Source organism: Oncorhynchus nerka, linkage group LG18 (assembly GCF_034236695.1).
Source record: "Oncorhynchus nerka isolate Pitt River linkage group LG18, Oner_Uvic_2.0, whole genome shotgun sequence".
In the NCBI taxonomy this organism is placed as follows: Eukaryota; Metazoa; Chordata; class Actinopteri; order Salmoniformes; family Salmonidae; genus Oncorhynchus; species Oncorhynchus nerka.
Genome location: NC_088413.1, coordinates 62,991,872 through 63,019,463, shown reverse-complemented (window position 1 = coordinate 63,019,463; position 27,592 = coordinate 62,991,872). Strand labels below are relative to the sequence as shown.

General features: G+C 50.2%; 1 protein-coding gene across 3 annotated transcripts in view; it reads left to right on the top strand.

Moving 5' to 3' along the window:
• LOC115146504 (ral GTPase-activating protein subunit alpha-2-like) overlaps window positions 1–27,592 on the top strand; it is a 191,320-nt gene that overhangs the window by 76,384 nt on the left and 87,344 nt on the right. For all 3 annotated transcript variants that reach the window (XR_010459785.1, XM_065004260.1, XM_065004261.1), the window contains exons 5-16: window positions 315–358; window positions 2,395–2,575; window positions 3,270–3,385; window positions 3,577–3,715; window positions 4,833–5,032; window positions 5,226–5,474; window positions 5,888–6,067; window positions 6,223–6,357; window positions 6,804–6,952; window positions 7,923–8,034; window positions 8,837–9,074; window positions 10,108–10,281. Coding sequence is in view for 2 of the 3 variants with exons in the window: in XM_065004260.1 (XP_064860332.1) it covers window positions 315–358; window positions 2,395–2,575; window positions 3,270–3,385; window positions 3,577–3,715; window positions 4,833–5,032; window positions 5,226–5,474; window positions 5,888–6,067; window positions 6,223–6,357; window positions 6,804–6,952; window positions 7,923–8,034; window positions 8,837–9,074; window positions 10,108–10,281 (1,917 nt within the window). In the remaining variant the exon portion in view is untranslated. The remainder of the gene's footprint in view (window positions 1–314; window positions 359–2,394; window positions 2,576–3,269; window positions 3,386–3,576; window positions 3,716–4,832; window positions 5,033–5,225; window positions 5,475–5,887; window positions 6,068–6,222; window positions 6,358–6,803; window positions 6,953–7,922; window positions 8,035–8,836; window positions 9,075–10,107; window positions 10,282–27,592) is intronic.

Here is a 27,592-nt window from a genome sequence, read left to right as displayed (position 1 = left end):
CAAGATGCTCTCAATGCTGTAGCTGTAGGACTTTATGAGGATCTGAGGGCCCATGACAAATCTTTTCAGTGTCCTGGAGGGTGGGGGGGAAGGCGTTGTCGTGCATTCTTCATGACTGAGTTGGTGTGTGTCTGGACCATGATAGAGCCTTAGTGACGTGGACACAGAGGAACTCTAATCTCTCGACCCGCTCCACTACAGCCCCATCGATGTATATGTTCAATATGCAGAGCAATGTCTAGCATTGGAAGATATATCTGTTCTGTGGTGTCAGGATTGTTCTGTTGTTCAAACTCGCACGCTTTCCATTTCAGGTTCTATTCTGAAAAAGCTTTTGCACACTGGAAACTCATTCAAGGTAAGAATTGTTGTGAGTTTTCTCACACAAACCCTTACATTTTTCGCCAACACGACTGTGAAGGACACGGAGCATTCTGATCAAATCAAATCACATTTATTTATATAGCCCTTCGTACATCAGCTGATATCTCAAAGTGCTGTACAGAAACCCAGCCTAAAACCCCAAACAGCAAGCAATGCAGGTGTAGAAGCACTGTGGCTAGGAAAAACTCCCTAGAAAGGCCAAAACCTATGAAGAAACCTAGAGAGGAACCAGGCAATGAGTGGTGGCCAGTCCTCTTCTGGCTGTGCTGGGTGGAGATGTTCAAATGTTCATAAATGACCAGCATGGTCAAATAAGAATAATCACAGTAGTTGTCGAGGGTGCAGCAAGTCAGCACCTCAGGAGTAAATGTCAGTTGGCTTTTCATAGCCGATCATTAAGAGTATCTCTACCACTCCTGCTGTCTCTAGAGAGTTGAAAACAGCAGGTCAGGGACAGGTAGTACGTCCGGTGAACAGGTCAGGATTCCATAGCCGCAGGCAGAACAGTTGAAACTGGAGCAGCAGCACGGCCAGGTGGACTGGGGACAGCAAGTAGTCATCATGCCAGGTAGTCCTGAGGCATGGTCCTAAGGCTCAGGTCCTCCGAGAGAAAGAGAGAATTAGAGAGAGCATACTTAAATTCACACAGGACACCGGATAAGACAGGAGAAATACTCCAGATATAACAAACTGACCCTAGACCCCGACACATAAACTACTGCAGCATAAATACTGGAGGCTGAGACAGGAGGGGTCAGGAGACACTGTGGCCCCATCCGATGATACCCCCGGACAGGGCCAAACAGGAAGGATATAACCCCACCCACTTTGCCAAAGCACAGCTCCCACACCACTAGAGGGATATCTTCAACCACCAACTTACTATCCTGAGGCAAAGCCGAGTATAGCCCACAAAGATCTCCGCCACAACCCAGGGGGGGGGGGGGGGCGCCAACCCAGACAGGAAGATCACGTCAGTGACTCAACCCACTCAAGTGATGCACCCCTCCTAGGGACGGCATGAAAGAGCACCAGTAAGCCAGTGACTCAGCCCCTGTAATGGGGTTAGAGGCAGAGAATCCCAGTGGAGAGAGGGGAACCGGCCAGGCAGAGACAGCAAGGGCGGTTCGTTGCTCCAGAGCCTTTCCGTTCTCCTTCACACTCCTGGGCCAGACTACACTCAATCATATGAAGAGATGAGTCTTCAGTAAAGACTTAAAGGTTGAGACCGAGTCTGCGTCTCTCACATGGGTAGGCAGACCATTCCATAAAAATTGAGCTCTTTAGGAGAAAGCCCTGCCTCCAGCTGTTTGCTTAGAAATTTTAGGGACAATTAGGAGGCCGGCGTCTTGTGACCGTAGCGTACGTGTAGGTATGTACGGCAGGACCAAATCAGAAATATAGGTAGGAGCAAGCCCATGTAATGCTTTGTAGGTTAGCAGTAAAACCTTGAAATCAGCCCTTGCCTTAACAGGAAGCCAGTGTAGGGAGGCTAGCACTGGAGTAATATGATCAAATTGTTTGATTCTAGCAGCCGTATTTAGCACTAACTGAAGTATATTTAGTGCTTTATCCGGGTAGCCGGAAAGTAGAGCATTGCAGTAGTCTAACCTAGAAGTAACAAAAGCATGGATTAATTTTTCTGCATCATTTTTGGACAGAAAGTTTCTGATTTTTGCAATGTTACGTAGATGGAAAAAAGCTGTCCTTGAAACAGTCTTGATATGTTCGTCAAAAGAGAGATCAGGGTCCTCCTTAAATTTTATTTGAGACGACTGTACAACCATCAAGATTAATTGTCAGATTCAACAGAAGATATCTTTGTTTTTTGGAACCTAGAACAAGCATATCTGTTTTGTCCGAGTTTAAAAGTAGAAAGTTTGCAGCCATCCACTTCCTTATGTCTGAAACACAGGCTTCTAGCGAGGGCAATTTTGGGGTTTCACCATGTTTCAGGTCCATGATCCTGTTCTGTGTATAGTAACATGTCCCCTGTCCTCCTGCTTGCAGATCAGATGTGAGGGAATTCGTCTGTTCCTGCTGTGGCTGCAGGCCCTGCAGAATAACTGTGCAGAGGAACAGTTCCTCATCTTCGCCTGCCTGGTGCCAGGCTTCCCTGCTGTGCCCTCCACCAGAGGACCCTGCACCCTGGATACCATCATCTACAACCCTTTCTCCAACCCTTCCGATGGTGAGACCCCTCAATGTCACACAAACACTCAAACCTACTTAGTGCCCCCCGCCCCCCCTCCATATTCTGGTCCCCTGCCGCTACAGCTGAATGTGTCCCAGCTTGTTTTCAAGTCCTATTTCAGTACTAACTGGAAGTTGTGCAAATTGAGCTGGTACTGTTGACTGTAATTGTCTGGGTCCTGGGGAATTACACTGATTGTTTCATGAAGTAGGCTGCTGGGGTGAGATGAAGGTTGTCCTCACTCCTCAGAAAGTTTAGAACTGTTTTGTTGTTAGTAATATAGTGTTCATCAGTGTGTCTCTCTCTCTCTCTCTCTCTCTCTCTCTCTCTCTCTCGCTCTCTCTCTCGCTCTTTCTCCCTCTCTTTCTCTCTCTCTCTCTTTCTCTTCTCTCTCTCTCTCGCTCTCTCGCTCTCGCTCTCTCTCGCTCTCTCTCTTTCTCTCTCGCTCTCTCGCTCTCTCGCTCTCGCTCTCTCTCTCTCTTTCTCTGTCTCTCTTTCTCTGTCTCTCTCTCTGTCTCTCTCTCTCTTTCCCTCTTGCTCTCTCTCTCTCTCTCTCTCTCTCTATTGCTCTCTCTTTCCCTCTTGATCTCCCCCCCTCTCTCTCTCTTGCTCTCTCTTTACCTCTTGATCTCTCTCTCTCTTGCTCTCTCTTTCCCTCTTGCTCTCTCTTTCCCTCTTGCCTCACAAACAGCCAAGGTGGTGCCTGAGGAGATCACCCCACTGGTGCCAGCTGTGCCAGGGGAGAAGCTGGCAGATGACCAGACCTGCTACATCCTCCAAACCCTGCTCAAGTTCATGGTTGTCCAGGTGAGGCTCCAGCTACAAAACAGTCCTATCTAGACGGCACTGGCTGAATCCGAATGTGGCCCTGGTCCAATTCTTTCAAAATGCACGATCCAATTAAATGAGGTCTTTAATGTAAAACAAAGTAAGGGATCCAGTATAGAGCTTGTCTGGGACTTTTGTCTGGCTGAGTAGTGTCTATTTGTGTCTGAAAGGCGTCTAGTTTAGAGTGGAGGAACAAAGACAACCAGGACACCGGCTTCAGGTTCCTCTTCAGTCTGTTCAAGAAGTACTACCTTCCTCACCTCTTCCCCTCCTTCACCAAGCTCACCAACCTCTACAAGCCACTTTTAGGTAGGTGTGTGGGGGTGAGTCTGGGTGTCTGGGTGGGCGGGTGAGTGTCTGGGTGGGCGGGTGAGTGTCTGGGTGGACAGGTGAGTGTCTGGGTGGGCGGGTGAGTGTCTGGGTGAGTGTCTGGGTGAGTGTCTGGGTGAGTGGGTCTGGGTGGGCGGGTGAGTGTCTGGGTGGGCGGGTGAGTGTCTGGGTGGGCGGGTGAGTGTCTGGGTGAGTGTGGGTTTTCCCTTTACCGTGAGCAGTCTATTATACTGTCATGTGAATATGGGACCATTTGGACTTCTGTTGAGATACTTCATGTGTAACTTTACTCTCTTTCTGACATTTTGTTGTTGCGTGTCGCAAATAGGATATTAGTTACCCTCCTTAGAAACCGCTTTGGAGGGGGGTGTAATATCATCTTCCTCTGTTGAACCAGTTCTGTTGTGTAATTGCAGCATCAGGTCTTTACCAAATCCAAAACTTGACCCACAAGCTAATTACTACAGTAAATACACATATATTCCTGAGTTAGGCAATTTAGATGTCTTGTCATGAACCTGAAGCTTTTCTCCATCTCCCCTGTTGTAATGATGTACTCTCTTGTCTAAGGATGAATTACATCCATTTTTTGGGCTAATTGCCAGTTAATTCAAAGGTATTGAAGCCATGTTTAAAATCAAATCAAATCAAATCAAATGTATTTCTATAGCCCTTCGTACATCAGCTGATATCTCAAAGTGCTGTACAGAAACCCAGCCTAAAACCCCAAACAGCAAACAATGCAGGTGTAAAAAAAAAAGAGGTTTCATGATGAATTATAGTAATTAAAATCCTTTGACACAATAAACTGGTCCATGAGACTGTGGTTCACTGTAATTATCATGGTACATTCAGGTCTATGACTTTCAGGGCGGAATTAAAAATGTTCATATGATGACCAGTCTTAGCTGACAGTGAAACCAAAGAGAGCAGTGCATTTGAATCTTGTGAAATTATCCACCCACTTTCTGTCTCTTTAACTCTCTCCCTTTATCTTCTTCTCGCTCGCTCTGTGTCTCTCTGTGTCTGTCTCTTTCTCTGAATCTCTGTCTGTTTCTGTCTCTCTCTCTTTGTTTCTCTCTGTCCTCTTCCCCAGACCTCCCCCACCACAGACCAAAGCCTCTGTATGTCCCAGTGACCCGTAACAACGAGAGCACGTTCTGTACGAGGGACCAGTACCTAGCTCCCCGTGTGGCCTTTATCACCTGGCTGGTCACCTTCTTCCTGGACAAGAAGTACATCAGCACCCCCAGCGCCAAGAACGGGACGAACGAGGTCATCCCCAAACTCATCCAGGTAGGTCCACTGTCGTACGCTGTACTGTCACCCAGGTTCAGTTTGACACCATGAAGAAAAGATTGAATGGTCAATTCGAAGGAGAAGTTTGGAATAATTTTTGCTTAATATAATTTATACTGGAATCCAGCCCTAAACCTTCTCTACCTCTCACTGGTACTCTGTCCAAACCCTGGCCGTGCTGTGTGTTCAGACTGTCACTGCAGGCAGTAGCAGTCAGGAGAAGGAGAGGGATAAAGACCGTGGTGGTAGTGAGGAGCCCCACGGCCCTACAGAGCCAGAGAAGAGCCACTCTAACAGTAGCACGCTGTCTGACCGGCGCCCCAGCGACTCCAGCCTGTGCAGCATCGACGAGGAGCACCGCAGCGTCTACGACATGGTGCACGGCATCCTGCTCTCCACACGGGACAACATCAACTTCGTCAACGAGGTCTTTCACCAGGTACAGCCCGCAGAGAGATGATGGCGAAGAGATTCCATGTGATTCAATGAGAGTATAAACGGTGCTTTTCTTATGCAAGGGTAGTTTTAGTTGTGAAGCTGACTTCCTCTCATACTCTGCTAGCTTTTAAACATGATGCTGAATAGGAGACCATGTTATGTTATTAGTTGTATTGTACTGCTCTCTAGTGGAAAGACACTATCACTACATCAACGCTATCATCTTAGTTGGAGCAAATGACATAAAGAATTGGAACGTTTGTCCTTAGCAACCACATCTGCTTTATGCCATTTAACAAACACCTTATTGCTCTCATGACCCTAAAGATAAATGTATTCATTATCCAATACATCTGGCCATTGTTTTCTCATGTATAATACTGTTTAATAACTGTCTGTGTCGTCCTGCTCCAGGCCTTCCTGTTGCCCTCCTGTGAGACGTCAGCGACCCGGAAGGTGATCAAGGTGTACAGGAAGTGGATCCTGCAGGAGAAGCCAGGCTTCATGACGGAGCCAGAGAAGAGCAGACAGGCTGAGGTGGAGGAGAACCCTGAGCAGCTGCTCATCACTGAGACTGACAACACACACACACCGGTAATGTCAATTAGACAAACAAACACACACACAAACACAAACAGCACAACAAGTCAGTGGACACACACGCACTAACATTAAATCAGAAATTGCCATTGAGAAACACAACCACTTTCATACTCGCGTGCTGACTGGATGGTCCTGTCCTCCGGCAGGTGTTGAAAAGTCACGGTCACAAGCGTTCATCCAGTTGGGGAAGAACATACTCTTTCAGCAGTGCCATCAGCCGGGGCTGTCTCACTGAGGAACAGAACAGAGACATCAAGGCTGGCATCCAGCCCACCCTGCAGGTGTGTGTGTGTGTGTGTGTGTGTGTGTGTGGTACGTGGTTGTGTGTGTGGTACGTGGTTGTGTGTGGTACGTGGTTGTGTGTGTGGTACGTGGTTGTGTGTGTGGTACGTGGTTGTGTGTGTGGTACGTGGTTGTGTGTGTGGTACGTGGTTGTGTGTGTGGTACGTGGTTGTGTGTGTGGTACGTGGTTGTGTGTGTGGTACGTGGTTGTGTGTGTGTGGTACGTGGTTGTGTGTGTGTGTGGTACGTGGTTGTGTGTGTGTGTGGTACGTGGTTGTGTGTGGTACGTGGTTGTGTGTGTGTGTGTGGTACGTGGTCGTGTGTGTGTTTTGAGAGAGTGAGAGTGTGTCCTCTGTCTTTTGTAACCTCTGTTTGACCTCTGTGGCCAGCAATGTGTTTGTATCTCGTCAACCCTGACCATAGTTTATTCGTTGCTCTTTCCCAGGTGTTCCTGACCAACTCTGCCAACGTGTTTCTACTGGAGCCATGCCAGGACGTGCCCAAACTACTGGACAACCAGGTGGAGGTGTGCAAGGGGGTGCTGAGCATCTACCGCCACATGATCATGGAGCACGCCATGAACACACAGACATGGTACGGCAGTCAGCACCTCATACACGTACGGATATAGACTGTGTATTGTGTACACCCACTAGTTTAATGCAATCATTCTAAACCAAGCTGTTGCTTGTACCTGAAGGACTGTATTACCAGACAGACCTGGACAGAAATCTACTGAGACACAGTGATGGACGATAATGGACTAATGCCCTCTGGTGTGTGTGTATCCTGGTGTGTGTGTCCGTGTGTCCCCTGGTGTGTGTGTCCTGGTGTGTGTGTGTGTCCTGGTGTGTGTGTGTCCATCCTGGTGTGTGTGTGTCCATCCTGGTGTGTGTGTGTCCATCCTGGTGTGTGTGTGTCCATCCTGGTGTGTGTGTGTCCATCCTGGTGTGTGTGTGTCCGTCCTGGTGTTTGTGTGTCCGTCCTGGTGTGTGTGTGTCCTGGTTTGTGTGTGTCCTGGTTTGTGTGTGGGTGTCCTGGTTTGTGTGGGTGTCCTGGTTTGTGTGGGTGTCCTGGTTTGTGTGTGGTGTCCTGGTGTGTGTGTGTGTGTCCTGTGTGTGTGTGTGTGTGTGTGGTGTGTGTGTGTGTGTGTGTGTGTGTGTGTGTGTGTGTGTGTGTGTGTTTGTCCTGGTGTGTGTGTGTTTGTCCTGGTGTGTGTGTTTGTCTTGTGTGTGTGTTGTCCTGGTGTGTGTGTGTTTGTCTTGTGTGTGTTTTGTGTGTGTGTGTTTGTCCTGGTGTGTGTGTCCTGTTGTTTTTCCTGGTGTGTGTGTGTGTCCTGGTTTGTGTGTCCTGTTTGTGGGTGTCCTGGTTTGTGTGTGTGTCCTGGTTGTGTGTGTGGTTTGTGTGTGTGTGTCCTGGTTTGTGTGTGTGTGTCCTGGTGTGTGTGTGTGTGTGTGTGTGTGTGTGTGTCCTGGTGTGTGTGTGTGTGTGTGTTTGTGTGTGTTTGTCCTGGTGTGTGTGTGTGTTTCCTGGTGTGTGTGTGTGTTTCCTGGTGTGTGTGTAGGCAGCAGATGCTACAGGTGCTGCTGAGGATCACTGAGGCGGTGATGAAGAGGCCTCAGGAGAACCAAAGAAAAGACCTCTTCGCTGAGAGCCTGGCTGCCATCCTCTTCAGGGTAAGTCTGGGGATCATCCTATTGCTCCTATATCCTCTCTTACTGTTAGTTGTTCTGATACCTCTGTTAGAGGAAGCCCTACTAAGCTACAGGAAATGGTTGTTGCCCATGATGATAATATAATGTGTTAATGTTCAGGGGAGTCAAGCACCCCATAAGTCTGAGACGGTACAATGTACGTGAAGATTGCTGGGGGGTGGTCCAGAGGGGGACTGTTGGAGAATTTTGCATTAGCAAACATGTGAAACTGCTTTTTCCTGCAGAGCCATAACCATTGTTTAATTCTATGTAAAAAAAAAAACATTCAAATAAGTCAGTTTTTCTGCATATTTAAGCATTCCCCTTTAAAGAAACAAATATGCTTCTCTGCATCTTTACTCAAATCTGGGTAAAAGATTGAAAGGAATGTCTTATTCAGTACATTTAGTTATTGCTTGCTTTTCTATTGTCTACCAACCTTGCCAGCAGTCATGTAAAATATAGTTAGACAAGCTAGCTACTCTAACTTGATAGCCTGAAATGGCTTCTGGATAGTTAGTTATGAGGTTGGGAGATTGGGAACCTATCTGGGTTAGCTAAAGACAAATTCATAAAATTGCTAATGAGCAGTAGTATTACAGAGAAAAAACGACATTTGACATTTTTTAAACAGGACAAATCTGCTCCCTTATGGGTAACTTTAATGTTGCAGCTATAATGGCTTGTAAGTTGTTGGTGTTTTGATTCCAAGCCAATGAGAACCAGCTGTCTGGCCCTGATGATTAATGAGATGTTTTGTGTGCCCCTGTACATCCTCCCCCAGACAATCATCGTGGCGTGGGTACGGGCCAACCTGTGTGTGTTCATCTCTCGGGAGCTGTGGGATGAGCTGCTGTCTGTGCTGTCGTCTCTGACAGGCTGGGAGGAGCTGGTGACCGAGTGGGCCAGCATCATGGATTCTCTGACCGCGGTCCTGGCCCGCTCCGTTTACGGCCTGGACATGAGTAACCTGCCCCTGGACAAACTCAGCGAACAGAAGGAGAAGAAACAGAGGGGACGGGGTAAGGAGGGGGAGAGAGGGGGGAGAGGGAGGGAGGGAGAGGGAGGGAGGGGGGAGGGAGGGAGAGAGGGGGGGAGAGGGAGGGAGAGAGAGAGGGAGGGAGAGAGGGAGGGAGGGAGGAAGAGAGGGAGGGAGGAGAGGGAGGGAGGGAGGGAGGGAGGGAGGGAGGGGGAGGGAGGGAGGGAGGGAGGGAGGGAGGGAGGGAGGGGAGGAGAGGGAGGGAGGGAGGGAGGGAGGAGGGGAGGGGGGAGGGAGGGAGGGGAGGGGAGGGAGGGAGGGGAGGGAGGGAGGGAGGGGAGGGAGGGAGGGGAGGGAGGGAGAGAGGGGGGAGAGAGAGAGGAGAGGGAGAGAGAGGGGGAGAAGGAGAAGAAACAGAGGGGACGGGGTAAGGAGGGAGAGAGAGGGGGAGAGAGAGAAGGGAGGGAGAGGGGCAGGGGGAGATAGAGATAGGGGAGATAGAGATAGGGGGGGAGAGGGGGAGAGGAGGGAGGGAGGGAGGGAGAGAGAGAGAGAGGGAGGGAGGGAGAGAGAGGGAGGGGAGGGAGAGGGGGAGGGAGAGAGAGGAGAGGGAGAGAGAGAGGGGGAGAAGGAGAAGAAACAGGGGGACGGGGTAAGGAGGGAGAGAGAGGGGGGAGAGAGAGAAGGGAGGGAGAGGGTGGCAGGGGAGATAGAGATAGGGGGAGAGATGGAGAGGGAGGGGAGGGAGGGGGGGGAGGGAGAGAGAGAGGGAGGGGAGGGAGAGAGAGGGAGGGGAGGGAGAGAGGAGGGGGAGAGGGGGAGAGAGAGAGAGGGGGGAGAAGGAGAAGAAACAGAGGGGACGGGGTAAGGAGGGAGAGAGAGAGGGGGAGAGAGGGAGAGGGTGGCAGGGGGGAGATAGAGATAGGGGGAGAGAGAGATGCAGGGATAGTGGTGAGTAATGCAGTATAAGCCTCAGTTCAGATAGCAGCAATGGTAGAACTCAAGATTCCATTTCTCTTTTTTATTTTCTATTGATATGATTTATTTGTCTGTCTCTCTCTCTCTGTATGTCTCAGGAGTGGTCCAGGACTCCCAGAAGGCAGCAGCGGTGGCCAGGTCCTTCTCTCTGAGCTGGAGGAACCAGGGAGACCAGCAGGGGGTCCAGGAGCCCATGCGGTTCCGCAGCGCTACCACCTCAGGGGCCCCTGGCGTGGAGAAGGCCCGCAACAATGTCCGACAGAAAGCCACAGGTGAACACACACGCTACTATAATGAAGTGACATTTTGCCAGTGCCAAATGTGGCCCAAATACAGATCTGTTGAATCCCTCTATGACACTCTGGTGTTTGATAGATTTGCCACCCTACCAGCTGTAGACCAGACTCTCTGTAGACTCCACAGTGAGTCTATATAAAAGAAGGTCATGTGTGTGTTAGCCCAGGTGCTGGTGAAAGGCTCAACACTAAGCACAAAAGAACAGCAGATAATCTCTGTTATTCCTGTCAAATGTCATTGGCCAATGTCATCATGTTTCTGTGGCACACACACACACACACACACACAGGAGCACCGCCAGGGATTTTGGGCTCCATGAAAATATATCACATTGGGCCCCACCACCACAGGCCACACCAACCCTGCGCAATTGCTGTAACCACACACCTCCAGATCCCAATCAACCCGTTCAAAGCTTTAATTAAGTAACCGTAGCTTTGCAGCCTTGCAACTCTCTTGTAGTCCATTATTTACTGTAGGATATTTACTGACACTGAGCTGTGAAAATAGAACCCTGTGCAGACATGTGTGCAACATTCTGCATACAGTGGAATTCACTATTTGAAGCCAGACTGATCCCCTCTATAAGAAATGTGCTAAAGGATGTCTTTTACACTCTACGTGTCATTTATTTGAATGTTAAAATTCTCTTAGCATTAACGAATAACTTAAAATAAATGTTACTTAAATATACATTATGAACATTATCATCTGTAGAATGATATAACAAACCAAATAATAAAATCAGCAGCATATTGTTGAACTAAGTATACATACCAACAAGAAAATAAGCAGCTGTAAAGGTGGAAATGGAAAATGGAAAACAAAATGGAAATGAAAAGGCCTGATAGTGGCGCTAGAGGAAAGGTCAAGAGGTCACCAAATGAATAGGTTTCTTCCACTTGGGGTCTTGATTGTGCACAACAAATTTTATGGCAATTCAGCCATTACTTTGAGATACATCTTGTTCTCAGTCTGTTCTCGGTCTTGTTCTCAGCCTGTGGGCATCATGTGTGTAGTGATCCAGTATCCACAGCCATTAAACAGTTATCACTGGCCCTTGCTCAGCCTTATTCACCAAGAGCCCAGCGCTGAGCCTTCTTGCTAGCAAAGTCACTGATCAGGTCTTTGAAGTCCAGCTTTCTAGTTAACTGACTTTCAATGGACAGCATGGCAAGACTGCAAAGCCTGTCCTGGGACATAATGGACCTCAAATAGTTTTTTAAATCAGTTTTAGCTTACTGAAAGCTCTCTCACCACCAGCAACAGTCACAGGCAGTGTGGAAAATATACGTAAAGCAATGCACACTTCTACAAATATGCTTTGCAGCTGCATCTTACAAATTACATTCAGGAGACCAAGAGGGAACAAGTTAGGGGGGTAAGTGGCAGCATATACAGTGTTCAGGTGTCAGGAGACAAAGAGGGAACAAGTTAGGGGGGGAGTGGCAGCATATACAGTGTTCAGGAGACCAAGAGGGAACAAGTTAGGGGGGGTAAGTGGCAGCATATACAGTGTTCAGGTGTCAGGAGACAAAGAGGGAACAAGTTAGGGGGTAAGTGGCAGCATATACAGTGTTCAGGAGACCAAGAGGGAACAAGTTAGGGGGTAAGTGGCAGCATATACAGTGTCCAGGTGTCAGGAGACAAAGAGGGAACAAGTTAGGGGGGGAGTGGCAGCATATACAGTGTTCAGGAGACCAAGAGGGAACAAGTTAGGGGGGGAGTGGCAGCATATACAGTGTTCAGGTGTCAGGAGACAAAGAGGGAACAAGTTAGGGGAGGAAGTGTCAGCATATACAGTGTTCAGGTGTCAGGAGACCAAGAGGGAACAAGTTAGGGGAAAGTGGCAGCATATACAGTTTTCAGGTGTCAGGAGACCAAGAGGGAACAAGTTAGGGGGGAAAGTGGCAGCATATACAGTGTTCAGGTGTCAGGAGACAAAGAGGGGACAAGTTAGGGGGGTAAGTGGCAGCATATACAGTGTTCAGGTGTCAGGAGACAAAGAGGGGACAAGTTAGGGGGAGTGGCAGCATATACGGTGTTCAGGAGACAAAGAGGGAACAAGTTAGGGGGTAAGTGGCAGCATATACAGTGTTCAGGAGACAAAGAGGGAACAAGTTAGGGGGTAAGTGGCAGCATATACAGTGTTCAGGTGTCAGGAGACAAAGAGGGGACAAGTTAGGGGAGAAAGTGGCAGCATATACAGTGTTAGGAGACCAAGAGGGGGGACAAGTTAGGTGGGAAAGTGGCAGCATATACAGTGTTCGGGGTGTCAGGAGACAAAGAGGGAACAAGTTAGGGGGTAAAGTGGCAGCATATACAGTGTTCAGGTGTCAGGAGACCAAGAGGGAACAAGTTAGGGGGAAGTGTCAGCATATACAGTGTTCAGGTGTCAGGAGACCAAGAGGGAACAAGTTAGGGGGTAAGTGGCAGCATATACAGTGTTCAGGTGTCAGGAGACCAAGAGGGAACAAGTTAGGGGGGTAAGTGGCAGCATATACAGTGTTCAGGAGACCAAAAGGGAACAAGTTAGGGGGGGAAGTGTCAGCATATACAGTGTTCAGGTGTCAGGAGACCAAGAGGGAACAAGGGGGGAAGTGGCAGCATATACAGTGTTCAGGAGACCAAGAGGGAACAAGTTAGGGGGGAAGTGTCAGCATATACAGTGTTCAGGTGTCAGTAGACAAAGAGGGAACAAGTTAGGGGGAAAGTGTCAGCATATACAGTGTTCAGGTGTCAGGAGACAAAGAGGGAACAAGTTAGGGGGTAAGTGGCAGCATATACAGTGTTCAGGTGTCAGGAGACAAAGAGGGAACAAGTTAGGGGGTAAGTGTCAGCATATACAGTGTTCAGGTGTCAGGAGACCAAGAGGGAACAAGTTAGGGGGTAAGTGTCAGCATATACAGTGTTCAGGAGACCAAGAGGGAACAAGTTAGGGGGAAGTGTCAGCATATACAGTGTTCAGGTGTCAGGAGACCAAGAGGGAACAAGTTAGGGGGGTAAGTGGCAGCATATACAGTGTTCAGGAGACAAAGAGGGAACAAGTTAGGGGGTAAGTGTCAGCATATACAGTGTTCAGGTGTCAGGAGACAAAGAGGGAACAAGTTAGGGGGGAAGTGTCAGCATATACAGTGTTCAGGTGTCAGGAGACCAAGAGGGAACAAGTTAGGGAAAGTGGCAGCATATACAGTTTTCAGGTGTCAGGAGACCAAGAGGGAACAAGTTAGGGGGAAAGTGGCAGCATATACAGTGTTCAGGTGTCAGGAGACAAAGAGGGGACAAGTTAGGGGGGTAAGTGGCAGCATATACAGTGTTCAGGTGTCAGGAGACAAAGAGGGGACAAGTTAGGGGGGGGAGTGGCAGCATATACGGTGTTCAGGAGACAAAGAGGGAACAAGTTAGGGGGGTAAGTGGCAGCATATACAGTGTTCAGGAGACAAAGAGGGAACAAGTTAGGGGGGTAAGTGGCAGCATATACAGTGTTCAGGTGTCAGGAGACAAAGAGGGGACAAGTTAGGGGGAGAAAGTGGCAGCATATACAGTGTTCAGGAGACCAAGAGGGGACAAGTTAGGTGGGAAAGTGGCAGCATATACAGTGTTCGGGGTGTCAGGAGACAAAGAGGGAACAAGTTAGGGGGGTAAGTGGCAGCATATACAGTGTTCAGGTGTCAGGAGACCAAGAGGGAACAAGTTAGGGGGGGAAGTGTCAGCATATACAGTGTTCAGGTGTCAGGAGACCAAGAGGGAACAAGTTAAGGGGGTAAGTGGCAGCATATACAGTGTTCAGGTGTCAGGAGACCAAGAGGGAACAAGTTAGGGGGGTAAGTGGCAGCATATACAGTGTTCAGGAGACCAAAAGGGAACAAGTTAGGGGGGAAGTGTCAGCATATACAGTGTTCAGGTGTCAGGAGACCAAGAGGGAACAAGTTAGGGGGAAGTGGCAGCATATACAGTGTTCAGGAGACCAAGAGGGAACAAGTTAGGGGGAAGTGTCAGCATATACAGTGTTCAGGTGTCAGTAGACAAAGAGGGAACAAGTTAGGGGGGAAAGTGTCAGCATATACAGTGTTCAGGTGTCAGGAGACAAAGAGGGAACAAGTTAGGGGGTAAGTGGCAGCATATACAGTGTTCAGGTGTCAGGAGACAAAGAGGGAACAAGTTAGGGGGTAAGTGTCAGCATATACAGTGTTCAGGTGTCAGGAGACCAAGAGGGAACAAGTTAGGGGGTAAGTGTCAGCATATACAGTGTTCAGGAGACCAAGAGGGAACAAGTTAGGGGGGGAAGTGTCAGCATATACAGTGTTCAGGTGTCAGGAGACCAAGAGGGAACAAGTTAGGGGGGGTAAGTGGCAGCATATACAGTGTTCAGGTGTCAGGAGACAAAGAGGGAACAAGTTAGGGGGGGTAAGTGTCAGCATATACAGTGTTCAGGTGTCAGGAGACAAAGAGGGGACAAGTTAGGGGGGGTAAGTGGCAGCATATACAGTGTTCAGGAGACAAAGAGGGAACAAGTTAGGGGGGAAAGTGGCAGCATATACAGTGTTCAGGTGTCAGGAGACCAAGAGGGGACAAGTTAGGGGAAAGTGGCAGCATATACAGTGTTCAGGAGACCAAGAGGGGACAAGTTAGGTGGGAAAGTGGCAGCATATACAGTGTTCAGGAGACCAAGAGGGGACAAGTTAGGTGGGAAAGTGGCAGCATATACAGTGTTCGGGGTGTCAGGAGACAAAGAGGGAACAAGTTAGGGGGAGAAAGTGGCAGCATATACAGTGTTCAGGAGACCAAGAGGGGACAAGTTAGGTGGGAAAGTGGCAGCATATACAGTGTTGGGGGTGTCAGGAGACAAAGAGGGAACAAGTTAGGGGGGTAAGTGGCAGCATATACAGTGTTCAGGTGTCAGGAGACCAAGAGGGAACAAGTTAGGGGGAAGTGTCAGCATATACAGTGTTCAGGTGTCAGGAGACCAAGAGGGAACAAGTTAAGGGGGTAAGTGGCAGCATATACAGTGTTCAGGTGTCAGGAGACCAAGAGGAACAAGTTAGGGGGTAAGTGGCAGCATATACAGTGTTCAGGAGACCAAAAGGGAACAAGTTAGGGGGAAGTGTCAGCATATACAGTGTTCAGGTGTCAGGAGACCAAGAGGGAACAAGTTAGGGGGTAAGTGGCAGCATATACAGTGTTCAGGAGACCAAGAGGGAACAAGTTAGGGGGAGTGTCAGCATATACAGTGTTCAGGTGTCAGGAGACCAAGAGGGAACAAGTTAGGGGGTAAGTGTCAGCATATACAGTGTTCAGGTGTCAGGAGACCAAGAGGGAACAAGTTAGGGGGGTAAGTGGCAGCATATACAGTGTTCAGGTGTCAGGAGACCAAGAGGGGACAAGTTAGGGGAAAGTGGCAGCATATACAGTGTTCAGGAGACCAAGAGGGGACAAGTTAGGTGGGAAAGTGGCAGCATATACAGTGTTCAGGAGACCAAGAGGGGACAAGTTAGGTGGGAAAGTGGCAGCATATACAGTGTTCGGGGTGTCAGGAGACAAAGAGGGAACAAGTTAGGGGGAGAAAGTGGCAGCATATACAGTGTTCAGGAGACCAAGAGGGGACAAGTTAGGTGGGAAAGTGGCAGCATATACAGTGTTCGGGGTGTCAGGAGACAAAGAGGGAACAAGTTAGGGGGGTAAGTGGCAGCATATACAGTGTTCAGGTGTCAGGAGACCAAGAGGGAACAAGTTAGGGGGGGAAGTGTCAGCATATACAGTGTTCAGGTGTCAGGAGACCAAGAGGGAACAAGTTAAGGGGGTAAGTGGCAGCATATACAGTGTTCAGGTGTCAGGAGACCAAGAGTGAACAAGTTAGGGGGGTAAGTGGCAGCATATACAGTGTTCAGGAGACCAAAAGGGAACAAGTTAGGGGGAAGTGTCAGCATATACAGTGTTCAGGTGTCAGGAGACCAAGAGGGAACAAGTTAGGGGGTAAGTGGCAGCATATACAGTGTTCAGGAGACCAAGAGGGAACAAGTTAGGGGGAGTGTCAGCATATACAGTGTTCAGGTGTCAGGAGACCAAGAGGGAACAAGTTAGGGGGGTAAGTGTCAGCATATACAGTGTTCAGGTGTCAGGAGACCAAGAGGGAACAAGTTAGGGGGTAAGTGGCAGCATATACAGTGTTCAGGAGACAAAGAGGGAACAAGTTAGGGGGAAAGTGTCAGCATATACAGTGTTCAGGTGTCAGGAGACCAAGAGGGGACAAGTTAGGGGGGAAGTGTCAGCATATACAGTGTTCAGGTGTCAGGAGACCAAGAGGGGACAAGTTAGGGGGTGTCAGCATATACAGTGTTCAGGTGTCAGGAGACAGAGGGAACAAGTTAGGGGGTAAGTGGTAGCATATACAGTGTTCAGGTGTCAAGAGACCAAGAGGGGACAAGTTAGGGGGTAAGTGGCAGCATATACGGTGTTCAGGTGTCAGGAGACAAAGAGGGAACAAGTTAGGGGGAAGTGTCAGCATATACAGTGTTCAGGTGTCAGTAGACAAAGAGGGAACAAGTTAGGGGGGGAAAGTGTCAGCATATACAGTGTTCAGGTGTCAGGAGACAAAGAGGGAACAAGTTAGGGGGGGAAGTGGCAGCATATACAGTGTTCAGGTGTCAGGAGACAAAGAGGGAACAAGTTAGGGGGGTAAGTGTCAGCATATACAGTGTTCAGGTGTCAGGAGACCAAGAGGGAACAAGTTAGGGGGTAAGTGTCAGCATATACAGTGTTCAGGAGACCAAGAGGGAACAAGTTAGGGGGAAGTGTCAGCATATACAGTGTTCAGGTGTCAGGAGACCAAGAGGGAACAAGTTAGGGGGTAAGTGGCAGCATATACAGTGTTCAGGTGTCAGGAGACAAAGAGGGAACAAGTTAGGGGGTAAGTGTCAGCATATACAGTGTTCAGGAGACAAAGAGGGGACAAGTTAGGGGGTAAGTGGCAGCATATACAGTGTTCAGGAGACAAAGAGGGAACAAGTTAGGGGGGAAAGTGGCAGCATATACAGTGTTCAGGTGTCAGGAGACCAAGAGGGGACAAGTTAGGGGAAAGTGGCAGCATATACAGTGTTCAGGAGACCAAGAGGGGACAAGTTAGGTGGGAAAGTGGCAGCATATACAGTGTTCAGGAGACCAAGAGGGGACAAGTTAGGTGGGAAAGTGGCAGCATATACAGTGTTCGGGGTGTCAGGAGACAAAGAGGGAACAAGTTAGGGGGAGAAAGTGGCAGCATATACAGTGTTCAGGAGACCAAGAGGGGACAAGTTAGGTGGGAAAGTGGCAGCATATACAGTGTTCGGGGTGTCAGGAGACAAAGAGGGAACAAGTTAGGGGGGTAAGTGGCAGCATATACAGTGTTCAGGTGTCAGGAGACCAAGAGGGAACAAGTTAGGGGGGGAAGTGTCAGCATATACAGTGTTCAGGTGTCAGGAGACCAAGAGGGAACAAGTTAAGGGGGTAAGTGGCAGCATATACAGTGTTCAGGTGTCAGGAGACCAAGAGGGAACAAGTTAGGGGGTACAATATACAGTGTTCAGGAGACCAAAAGGGAACAAGTTAGGGGGAAGTGTCAGCATATACAGTGTTCAGGTGTCAGGAGACCAAGAGGGAACAAGTTAGGGGGTAAGTGGCAGCATATACAGTGTTCAGGAGACCAAGAGGGAACAAGTTAGGGGGGAGTGTCAGCATATACAGTGTTCAGGTGTCAGGAGACCAAGAGGGAACAAGTTAGGGGGTAAGTGGCAGCATATACAGTGTTCAGGAGACCGAGAGGGAACAAGTTAGGGGGTAAGTGGCAGCATATACAGTGTTCAGGAGACAAAGAGGGAACAAGTTAGGGGGAAAGTGTCAGCATATACAGTGTTCAGGTGTCAGGAGACCAAGAGGGGACAAGTTAGGGGGGAAGTGTCAGCATATACAGTGTTCAGGTGTCAGGAGACCAAGAGGGGACAAGTTAGGGGGTGTCAGCATATACAGTGTTCAGGTGTCAGGAGACAGAGGGAACAAGTTAGGGGGTAAGTGGTAGCATATACAGTGTTCAGGTGTCAAGAGACCAAGAGGGGACAAGTTAGGGGGTAAGTGGCAGCATATACGGTGTTCAGGTGTCAGGAGACAAAGAGGGAACAAGTTAGGGGGAAGTGTCAGCATATACAGTGTTCAGGTGTCAGGAGACCAAGAGGGAACAAGTTAGGGGGAAGTGTCAGCATATACAGTGTTCAGGTGTCAGGAGACCAAGAGGGAACAAGTTAGGGGGTAAGTGGCAGCATATACAGTGTTCAGGAGACCAAGAGGGAACAAGTTAGGGGAAGTGTCAGCATATACAGTGTTCAGGTGTCAAGAGACCAAGAGGGAACAAGTTAGGGGGTAAGTGGCAGCATATACAGTGTTCAGGTGTCAGGAGACAAAGAGGGAACAAGTTAGGGGGAAGTGTCAGCATATACAGTGTTCAGGTGTCAGTAGACAAAGAGGGAACAAGTTAGGGGGGTAAGTGGCAGCATATACAGTGTTCAGGTGTCAGGAGACAAAGAGGGAGCAAGTTAGGGGGGAAAGTGGCAGCATATACAGTGTTCAGGTGTCAGGAGACCAAGAGGGAACAAGTTAGGGGGAAGTGTCAGCATATACATTGTTCAGGTGTCAGGAGACAGAGGGAACAAGTTAGGGGGTAAGTGGCAGCATATACAGTGTTCAGGTGTCAGGAGACCAAGAGGGAACAAGTTAGGGGGTAAGTGTCAGCATATACAGTGTTCAGGTGTCAGGAGACAAAGAGGGAACAAGTTAGGGGGTAAGTGTCAGCATATACAGTGTTCAGGAGACCAAGAGGGAACAAGTTAGGGGGAAGTGTCAGCATATACAGTGTTCAGGTGTCAGGAGACCAAGAGGGAACAAGTTAGGGGGTAAGTGTCAGCATATACAGTGTTCAGGTGTCAGGAGACCAAGAGGGGACAAGTTAGGGGGGGGGAAGTGGCAGCATATACAGTGTTCAGGTGTCAGGAGACAAAGAGGGAACAAATTAGGGGGGTAAGTGGCAGCATATACAGTGTTCAGGTGTCAGGAGACAAAGAGGGAACAAATTAGGGGGGTAAGTGGCAGCATATACAGTGTTCAGGTGTCAGGAGACCAAGAGGGAACAAGTGGCAGCATATACAGTGTTCAGGTGTCTTACTTCATGTTGAAACTCAGGTGTCAGATCTCTGGAATACTTCATGATCAGTGGTTGGCACACAGAAGGGACTTTATCCTCACATCCCCAACTTTCAGAACAGCAGAAAATGATTCTACAATTTTTGCGGTGTTCTGGAACCTAGTGTCCAGGTCACTTATGATGTTGTCCATAGCAGTTAAAAAAAACACTGTGTTCCGAAACACCGTTGCTGTCTCCTCTTGAGCGGTCTCATCATGGAATCTCTTTCTTTTCCTCTGACGGCTGTGTTCCTTGCTAAATTGAGGTGCAACATCCAGTCGGTGTTTCCTCAGACAGGAGAGACTCTCATCCATCTCTAAGAGCCTGCACCTCTTCATTTAAGGCTCTGATATTGGCTGCCTCTGTGTCAAGTGACATTTTTCCTGACTGGAGAATCACATTCCTGTCCTCAATGCATTGCAGTACCTGCAATTATGCCAACTGACATGTCATTCAACACAATGCTGCTCACCTCCTTCACTTGTGAGTAGGGCTGGTTCAGGGGTATGGGGATGGGGAGACAGGGCTGGTTCAGGGGTATGGGGATGGGGAGACAGGGCTGGTTCAGGGGTATGGGGATGGGGAGACAGGGCTGGTTCAGGGGTATGGGGATGGGGAGACAGGGCTGGTTCAGGGGTATGGGGATGGGGAGACAGGGCTGGTTCAGGGGTATGGGGATGGGGAGACAGGGCTGGTTCAGGGGTATGGGGATGGGGAGACAGGGCTGGTTCCGGGGTATGGGGATGGGGAGAAGGGCCTGGTTCAGGGGTATGGGGATGGGGAGACAGGGCTGGTTCAGGGGTATGGGGATGGGGAGACAGGGCTGGTTCAGGGGTATGGGGATGGGGAGACAGGGCTGGTTCAGGGTTATGGGGATGGGGAGACTGGGCTGGTTCAGGGGTATGGGGATGGGGAGACGGGGCTGGTATGGGGATGGGGAGACAGGGCTGGTTCAGGGGTATGGGGATGGGGAGACGGGGCTGGTATGGGGATGGGGAGACAGGGCTGGTTCAGGGGTATGGGGATGGGGAGACTGGGCTGGTTCAGGGGTATGGGGATGGGGAGACGGGGCTGGTATGGGGATGGGGAGACAGGGCTGGTTCAGGGGTATGGGGATGGGGAGACGGGGCTGGTATGGGGATGGGGAGACAGGGCTGGTTCAGGGGTATGGGGATGGGGAGACGGGGCTGGTTCAGGGGTATGGGGATGGGGAGACAGGGCTGGTTCAGGGGTATGGGGATGGGGAGACTGGGCTGGTTCAGGGGTATGGGGATGGGGAGACGGGGCTGGTTCAGGGGTATGGGGATGGGGAGACGGGGCTGGTTCATGGGTATGGGGAGACTGGGCTGGTTCAGGGGTATGGGGATGGGGAGACGGGGCTGGTTCAGGGGTATGGGGATGGGGAGACGGGGCTGGTATGGGGATGGGGAGACAGGGCTGGTTCAGGGGTATGGGGATGGGGAGACAGGGCTGGTTCAGGGGTATGGGGCTGGTATGGGGATGGGGAGACGGGGCTGGTTCCGGGGTATGGGGATGGGGAGACAGGGCTGGTTCAGGGGTATGGGGATGGGGAGACAGGGCTGGTTCAGGGGTATGGGGATGGGGAGACTGGGCTGGTTCAGGGGTATGGGGATGGGGAGACGGGGCTGGTTCAGGGGTATGGGGCTGGTTCAGGGGTATGGGGATGGGGAGACGGGGCTGGTTCAGGGGTATGGGGATGGGGAGACGGGGCTGGTATGGGGATGGGGAGACTGGGCTGGTTCAGGGGTATGGGGATGGGGAGACTGGGCTGGTTCAGGGGTATGGGGAGGGGGAGACGGGGCTGGTATGGGGATGGGGAGACAGAGCTGGTTCAGGGGTATTGGGATTGGGAGACAGGGCTGGTTCAGGGGTATGGGGATGGGGAGACTGGGCTGGTTCAGGGGTATGGGGATGGGGAGACGGGGCTGGTTCAGGGGTATGGGGCTGGTTCAGGGGTATGGGGATGGGTAGACAGGGCTGGTTCAGGGGTATGGGGATGGGTAGACGGGGCTGGTTCATGGGTATGGGGAGACTGGGCTGGTTCAGGGGTATGGGGATGGGGAGACTGGGCTGGTTCAGGGGTATGGGGATGGGGAGACGGGGCTGGTATGGGGATGGGGAGACAGGGCTGGTTCAGGGGGATGGGGAGACAGGGCTGGTTCAGGGGGATGGGGAGACAGGGCTGGTTCAGGGGTATGGGGATGGGGAGACAGGGCTGGTTCAGGGGTATGGGGATGGGGAGACGGGGCTGGTTCATGGGGATGGGGAGACGGGGCTGGTTCAGGGGGATGGGGAGACGGGGCTGCTGAGCCTGAAGCTGCATCTGTTGGGCCTGGCACCAGGCATTTTATTTATTTTGAATAGCTTGCTAAAAGTTTGCCTGCATTGATTAAAAGAGAAGCTACATGTAAACACAGAATGTTCTGTGAAGATATGAAGTAACTAATGTTAGGGGAGTAAAAGCAGCCTATTTCACTATGGACTAAGCTAACAGGTTCATTTCCAACACTCACAGACAACACCCACCTTCCTTTGTGAAACATTGGGTGACTGTCACCCTTTGTTTTCTCTCTCCTGTGTTTCTTTTCTTTTTGTTTTTGGAAGCCAGGTTTTTCTTTAGGAAGCTGAGACATGATGCTCCACCGGCACTCCTCACTCAATTCACTGATAGCAAGTACCATTAGTATTATTAGTACATTGTAAATAAAATAATATTGAAAAAAATAATGTTCTAATAATTCTTTAGTGCCCCTGTCAGCCAGAGGACCTTAGAATCGCCCTGACCCCCCCGCCCCCCATCCGGCACCCCTGCACCCCTGTCAGCCAGAGGACCTTAGAATCGCCCTGACTTCCCCCCATCCGGCACCCCTGCACCCCTGTCAGCCAGAGGTCCTTAGAATCGCCCTGACTTTCCCCCCATCCGGCACCCCTGTCAGCCAGAGGACCTTAGAATCGCCCTGACCCCCCCCCATCTGGCACCCCTGCACCCCTGTCAGCCAGAGGACCTTAGAATCGCCCTGACTCCCCATCCGGCACCCCTGCACCCCTGTCAGCCAGAGGACCTTAGAATCGCCCTGACTTCCCCCCCATCCGGCACCCCTGTCAGCCAGAGGACCTTAGAATCGCCCTGACTTCCTCCCCCCCCCATCTGGCACCCCTGCACACACACACTCCCCTTGGGACGTGTTGTTTCCTCATTGTTCAGTCCAGATACATTGAACAACATCCACTGATCTGATGGAGATGTCTCAGTCTAATAAAAAGTTTAGCTTTCAGGCTATCCAAAGCAGAGTAGTGATGCATAGAGCTTTCTCTTAACAATCTAACTCCTAATGGAGGAGGATTAAAGAGTGAAGCGCCTCGCTTGTTTCTTCACTCTCTCTGTGTCTCTCGCTCTCTCTGTGTCTCTCGCTCTCTCTGTGTCTCTCGCTCTCTCTGTGTCTCTCGCTCTCTCTGTGTCGCTCTCTGTGTCGCTCTCTCTGTCTCTCACTGTCGCTGTCTCTCTCTCTCTGTCGCTGTCTCTCTCTCTCACTGTCGCTGTCTCTCTCTCTCTCTCTCTCATTCTGTGTCTCTCTCACTCTGTGTCTCTCTCTGTGTCTCTCTCTCATTCTGTGTGTCTCTCTCTCTCTCTCTCTCTCTCTCTCATTCTGTGTGTCTCTCTCTCTGTCTCTCTGTTGCTGCCTCTCTCTCACTCTGTGTGTCTCACTCTGTGTGTCTCTCTCTCTGTCTCTCGCTCTCTCTGTGTCGCTCTCTCTGTGTCGCTCTCTCTCTGTCTCTCACTGTGGGCTGTCTCTCTCTCTGTCGCTGTCTCTCTCTCTCATTCTGTGTGTCTCTCTGTCTCTCTCTCTCTGTCGCTCTCTCTGTCTCTCACTGTCGCTGTCTCTCTCTCACTGTCGCTGTCTCTCTCTCACTGTCGCTGTCTCTCTCTCTCATTCTGTGTGTCTCTGTGTCTCTCTCTCTCTGTGTCTCTCTCTCTGTGTGTCTGTCTCTCTCTCTCATTGTGTGTATCTCTCTTTCTGTGTCGCTCTCTCTGTGTCTCTCTGTCTCTCTGTTGCTGCCTCTCTCTCAATCTGTGCGTCTCTCTCTGTGTCTGTGTCTCTCTGTGTGTCTCTCTGTGTGTCTCTGTCTCTGTCTCTGTCTGTCTCTCGGTCTCGCTCTCTCTGTGTCTCTGTGTCTCTCTGTTGCTGCCTCTCTCTCACTCTGTGTGTCTCTCTCTGTCTCTCTCTCTCTCTCTCTCTCTCTGTGTCTCTCTCTGTGTCTCTCTCTCTGTCGCTGTCTCTCTCTCTCTCTGTCACTGTCTCTCTCTCTCTGTCACTGTCTCTCTCTCTCTGTCACTGTCTCTCTCTCTCTGTCACTGTCTCTCTCTCTCTCATTCTGTGTGTCTCTCTCTCTTTCTCTGTCGCTGCCTCTCTCTCTCTCTGTGTGTCTCTCTGTGTGTCTGTCTCTCGGTCTCTCTCTCTTTTTTTGTGTCGCGCTCTCTGTGTCGCTCTCTTTATCTCTCACTCTGTGTGTGTCTCTCTCTCACTCTGTGTGTGTCTCTCTCTCTCTCTTTCTGTGTCGCTCTCTCTCTCACTCTCTCACTCTCTGTGTCTCTCTCTCTGTCTGTGTGTTTCTCTGTGTGTTTGTCTCTCGCTCTCTCTCTGTCTCTCTGTGTGTATGTCTCTCTCTCTCTCTCTCGGTCTCTCTCTGTGTCTCTGTGTCTCTTTGTCTCTCTGTCTATGTCTCTTTGTCTCTCTGTGTGTCTGTCTCTCTGTTAATCTCTCTCTCTCCTTAATGACTGATAGTATCTCTGCTCGCTGAAGAGCTTGTTGAGCCTAGACCAGATGTAGTTGAGCCCGAAGGACTCTTAGAAGCTTTGCGTGTGGTGTGTGTGTGAGAGAATACACATGTGTGTATATCTGCATGCAGACAGAGACTGACATGAATTGCCAACCGCCTCAAATTTGTCCTTTTCTCTCGCCTAATTGGATTTCTCCCAAATTGATCTTCAAACATCCCGATATCCCTCCCCCTCCACCCTCTTCTCCTTGAGAGGGAGCCCACACATCAATCCCTTGGACGTTTTTTATAGTTTCATTAAGAGCGTAATTAATGCTCATTAATATGCATAAACGGATAACAGTAGCGGTCTGTAGCAGAAACTATGCTATCTCCAAATGAAAGAGTAATTAAAGTGTGGTCTAGGCAGAGAATGGAGTCCTCCTTATCTTGCAATGCTCTTCTCTCCTTTAAATGATGCCTGAAGTGCTGTCCACACACAATACCCCAATGCTCTTCTCTCCTTTAAATGATGCCTGAAGTGCTGTCCACACACAATACCCCAATGCTCTTCTCTCCTTTAAATGATGCCTGAAGTGCTGTCCACACACAATACCCCAATGCCTTATCTTTGAAAACAGTGAAAACTTGTGTATACTCATTTATGCAAATACGTACTTGGCAATGTTTTTCTGATGAGCATTTCCTTCGACAGGATATTGAAAGTACTGGGAACTAATTAATAGGGTCATATTGCCCTATTGACCGACTATTACCCATTCAAAACCGCTACCTCTTCTTGTTCTGGAAATAATGTACAATACTGTCATATGTGCTGTACTGTACATTCATTGTATCCCTATCTACTTTAAATGCTCTAGTCTCCCAGCACTAACTAGCTGCAGTTGCTTTTCTTGTTGTTCGTGTATTCAAGGAGATAACATTAGAAACTGTGGAGGGAAATAAGCTGCCTTTACTGTGATGTGCTCAAGCCATTTCTATGTATCCTCATCTGTCATGTGCCCAAGTGTGTCTCTCAAATGTCATTTTTGAAAGATTTTTTTTTATTCAAAAAAATAGTATTTTTATGCAACAACAAATGCCTTAGAGCTCTGTGTGTATTTGTTTCGGTGAAGAGCCCTCAAGTATCAAATTAACATGAGAACGAGCCTCAGATTTAGGCTCTAACATATTCTATTTAGGTTCTAGTTACACTGAAGTCTGTTATTAGTTCTTCATTTCCTGTGCCAGTAACTTCACTGTGCCTGTTCTTTCACTGTTGTTTCACTCTTCTTCACAGGCCTGAAGTTGTGATGCACACAAAAACTTTCTTGCATTTTCAAGTAAATTGACATTAATGACAATTCAAGTTACACCCACAGATCTCAAATTAGGATTCAGCCCTTAGTGGATTTTTTTCTTCTGTAGTAATATTTACCTTCACTAAGTTATTTCTTACAACAACAAAAGCAGTTTTTTTTTATTTGCCAGTGGTGTCCTGATGTTCTGCATTGAATGGTCTTATTGACTTCTCTCTTTCCTCTTTCCTCTTCTCTCCCTCCTGCCTTCTCTTTCTCTCTCTCTCTTTCTCTGTGATGGAAGCTAAGCGAAGCCAGTCTATCAGCAGCTGTGTCCACCTTTATGAGGCTCTGCCTGCTACTAAAAGTGTTCCTATGCTGCTTCACACTGTGAGCTCTTTCCTGCCTGGTCTTTCCTCCTCTTCTGGTAACTCTTGCTCTCACAGGCTTTCAGGTAAAGTGTTCTGAGAGCTGTCTGTGTGGTGTCCTCTCACCTTCACCCTGTCTGTGTGGTGTCCTCTCACCTTCACCCTGTCTGTGTGGTGTCCTCTCACCTTCACCCTGTCTGTGTGGTGTCCTCCCACCTTCGCCCTGTCTGTGTGGTGTCCTCCCACCTTCGCCCTGTCTGTGTGGTGTCCTCTCACCTTCACCCTGTCTGTGTGGTGTCCTCTCACCTTCACCCTGTCTGTGTGGTGGCCTCCCACCTTCGCCCTGTCTGTGTGGTGTCCTCCCACCTTCGCCCTGTCTGTGTGGTGTCCTCCCACCTTCACCCTGTCTGTGTGGTGTCCTCCCACCTTCACCCTGTCTGTGTGGTGTCCTCCCACCTTCACCCTGTCTGTGTGGTGTCCTCCCACCTTCACCCTGTCTGTGTGGTGTCCTCCCACCTTCACCCTGTATGTGTGGTGTCCTCCCAACTTCACCCTGTCTGTGTGGTGTCCTCCCACCTTCACCCTGTATGTGTGGTGTCCTCCCACCTTCACCCTGTCTGTGTGGTGTCCTCCCACCTTCGCCCTGTCTGTGTGGTGTCCTCCCACCTTCACCCTGTATGTGTGGTGTCCTCTCACCTTCGCCCTGTCTGTGTGGTGTCCTCCCACCTTCGCCCTGTCTGTGTGGTGTCCTCCCACCTTCGCCCTGTCTGTGTGGTGTCCTCCCACCTTCGCCCTGTCTGTGTGGTGTCCTCCCACCTTCGCCCTGTCTGTGTGGTGTCCTCCCACCTTCGCCCTGTCTGTGTGGTGTCCTCCCACCTTCGCCCTGTCTGTGTGGTGTCCTCCCACCTTCGCCCTGTCTGTGTGGTGTCCTCCCACCTTCGCCCTGTCTGTGTGGTGTCCTCCCACCTTCGCCCTGTCTGTGTGGTGTCCTCCCACCTTCGCCCTGTCTGTGTGGTGTCCTCCCACCTTCGCCCGGGCTGTGTGGTGTCCTCCCACCTTCGCCCTGTCTGTGTGGTGGCCTCCCACCTTCGCCCTGTCTGTGTGGTGGCCTCCCACCTTCGCCCTGTCTGTGTGGTGTCCTCTCACCTTCGCCCTGTCTGTGTGGTGTCCTCCCACCTTCGCCCTGTCTGTATGGTGTCCTCTCACCTTCGCCCTGTCTGTGTGGTGTCCTCCCACCTTCGCCCTGTATGTGTGGTGTCCTCCCACCTTCGCCCTGTCTGTGTGGTGTCCTCCCACCTTCGCCCTGTCTGTGTGGTGTCCTCCCACCTTCGCCCTGTCTGTGTGGTGTCCTCCCACCTTCGCCCTGTCTGTGTGGTTGCCTCCCACCTTCGCCCTGTCTGTGTGGTTGCCTCCCACCTTCGCCCTGTCTGTGTGGTTGCCTCCCACCTTCGCCCTGTCTGTGTGGTGTCCTTCCACCTTCGCCCTGTCTGTGTGGTGTCCTCCCACCTTCGCCCTGTCTGTGTGGTGTCCTCCCACCTTCACCCTGTCTGTGTGGTGTCCTCCCACCTTCACCCTGTCTGTGTGGTGTCCTCCCACCTTCACCCTGTCTGTGTGGTGTCCTCCCACCTTCACCCTG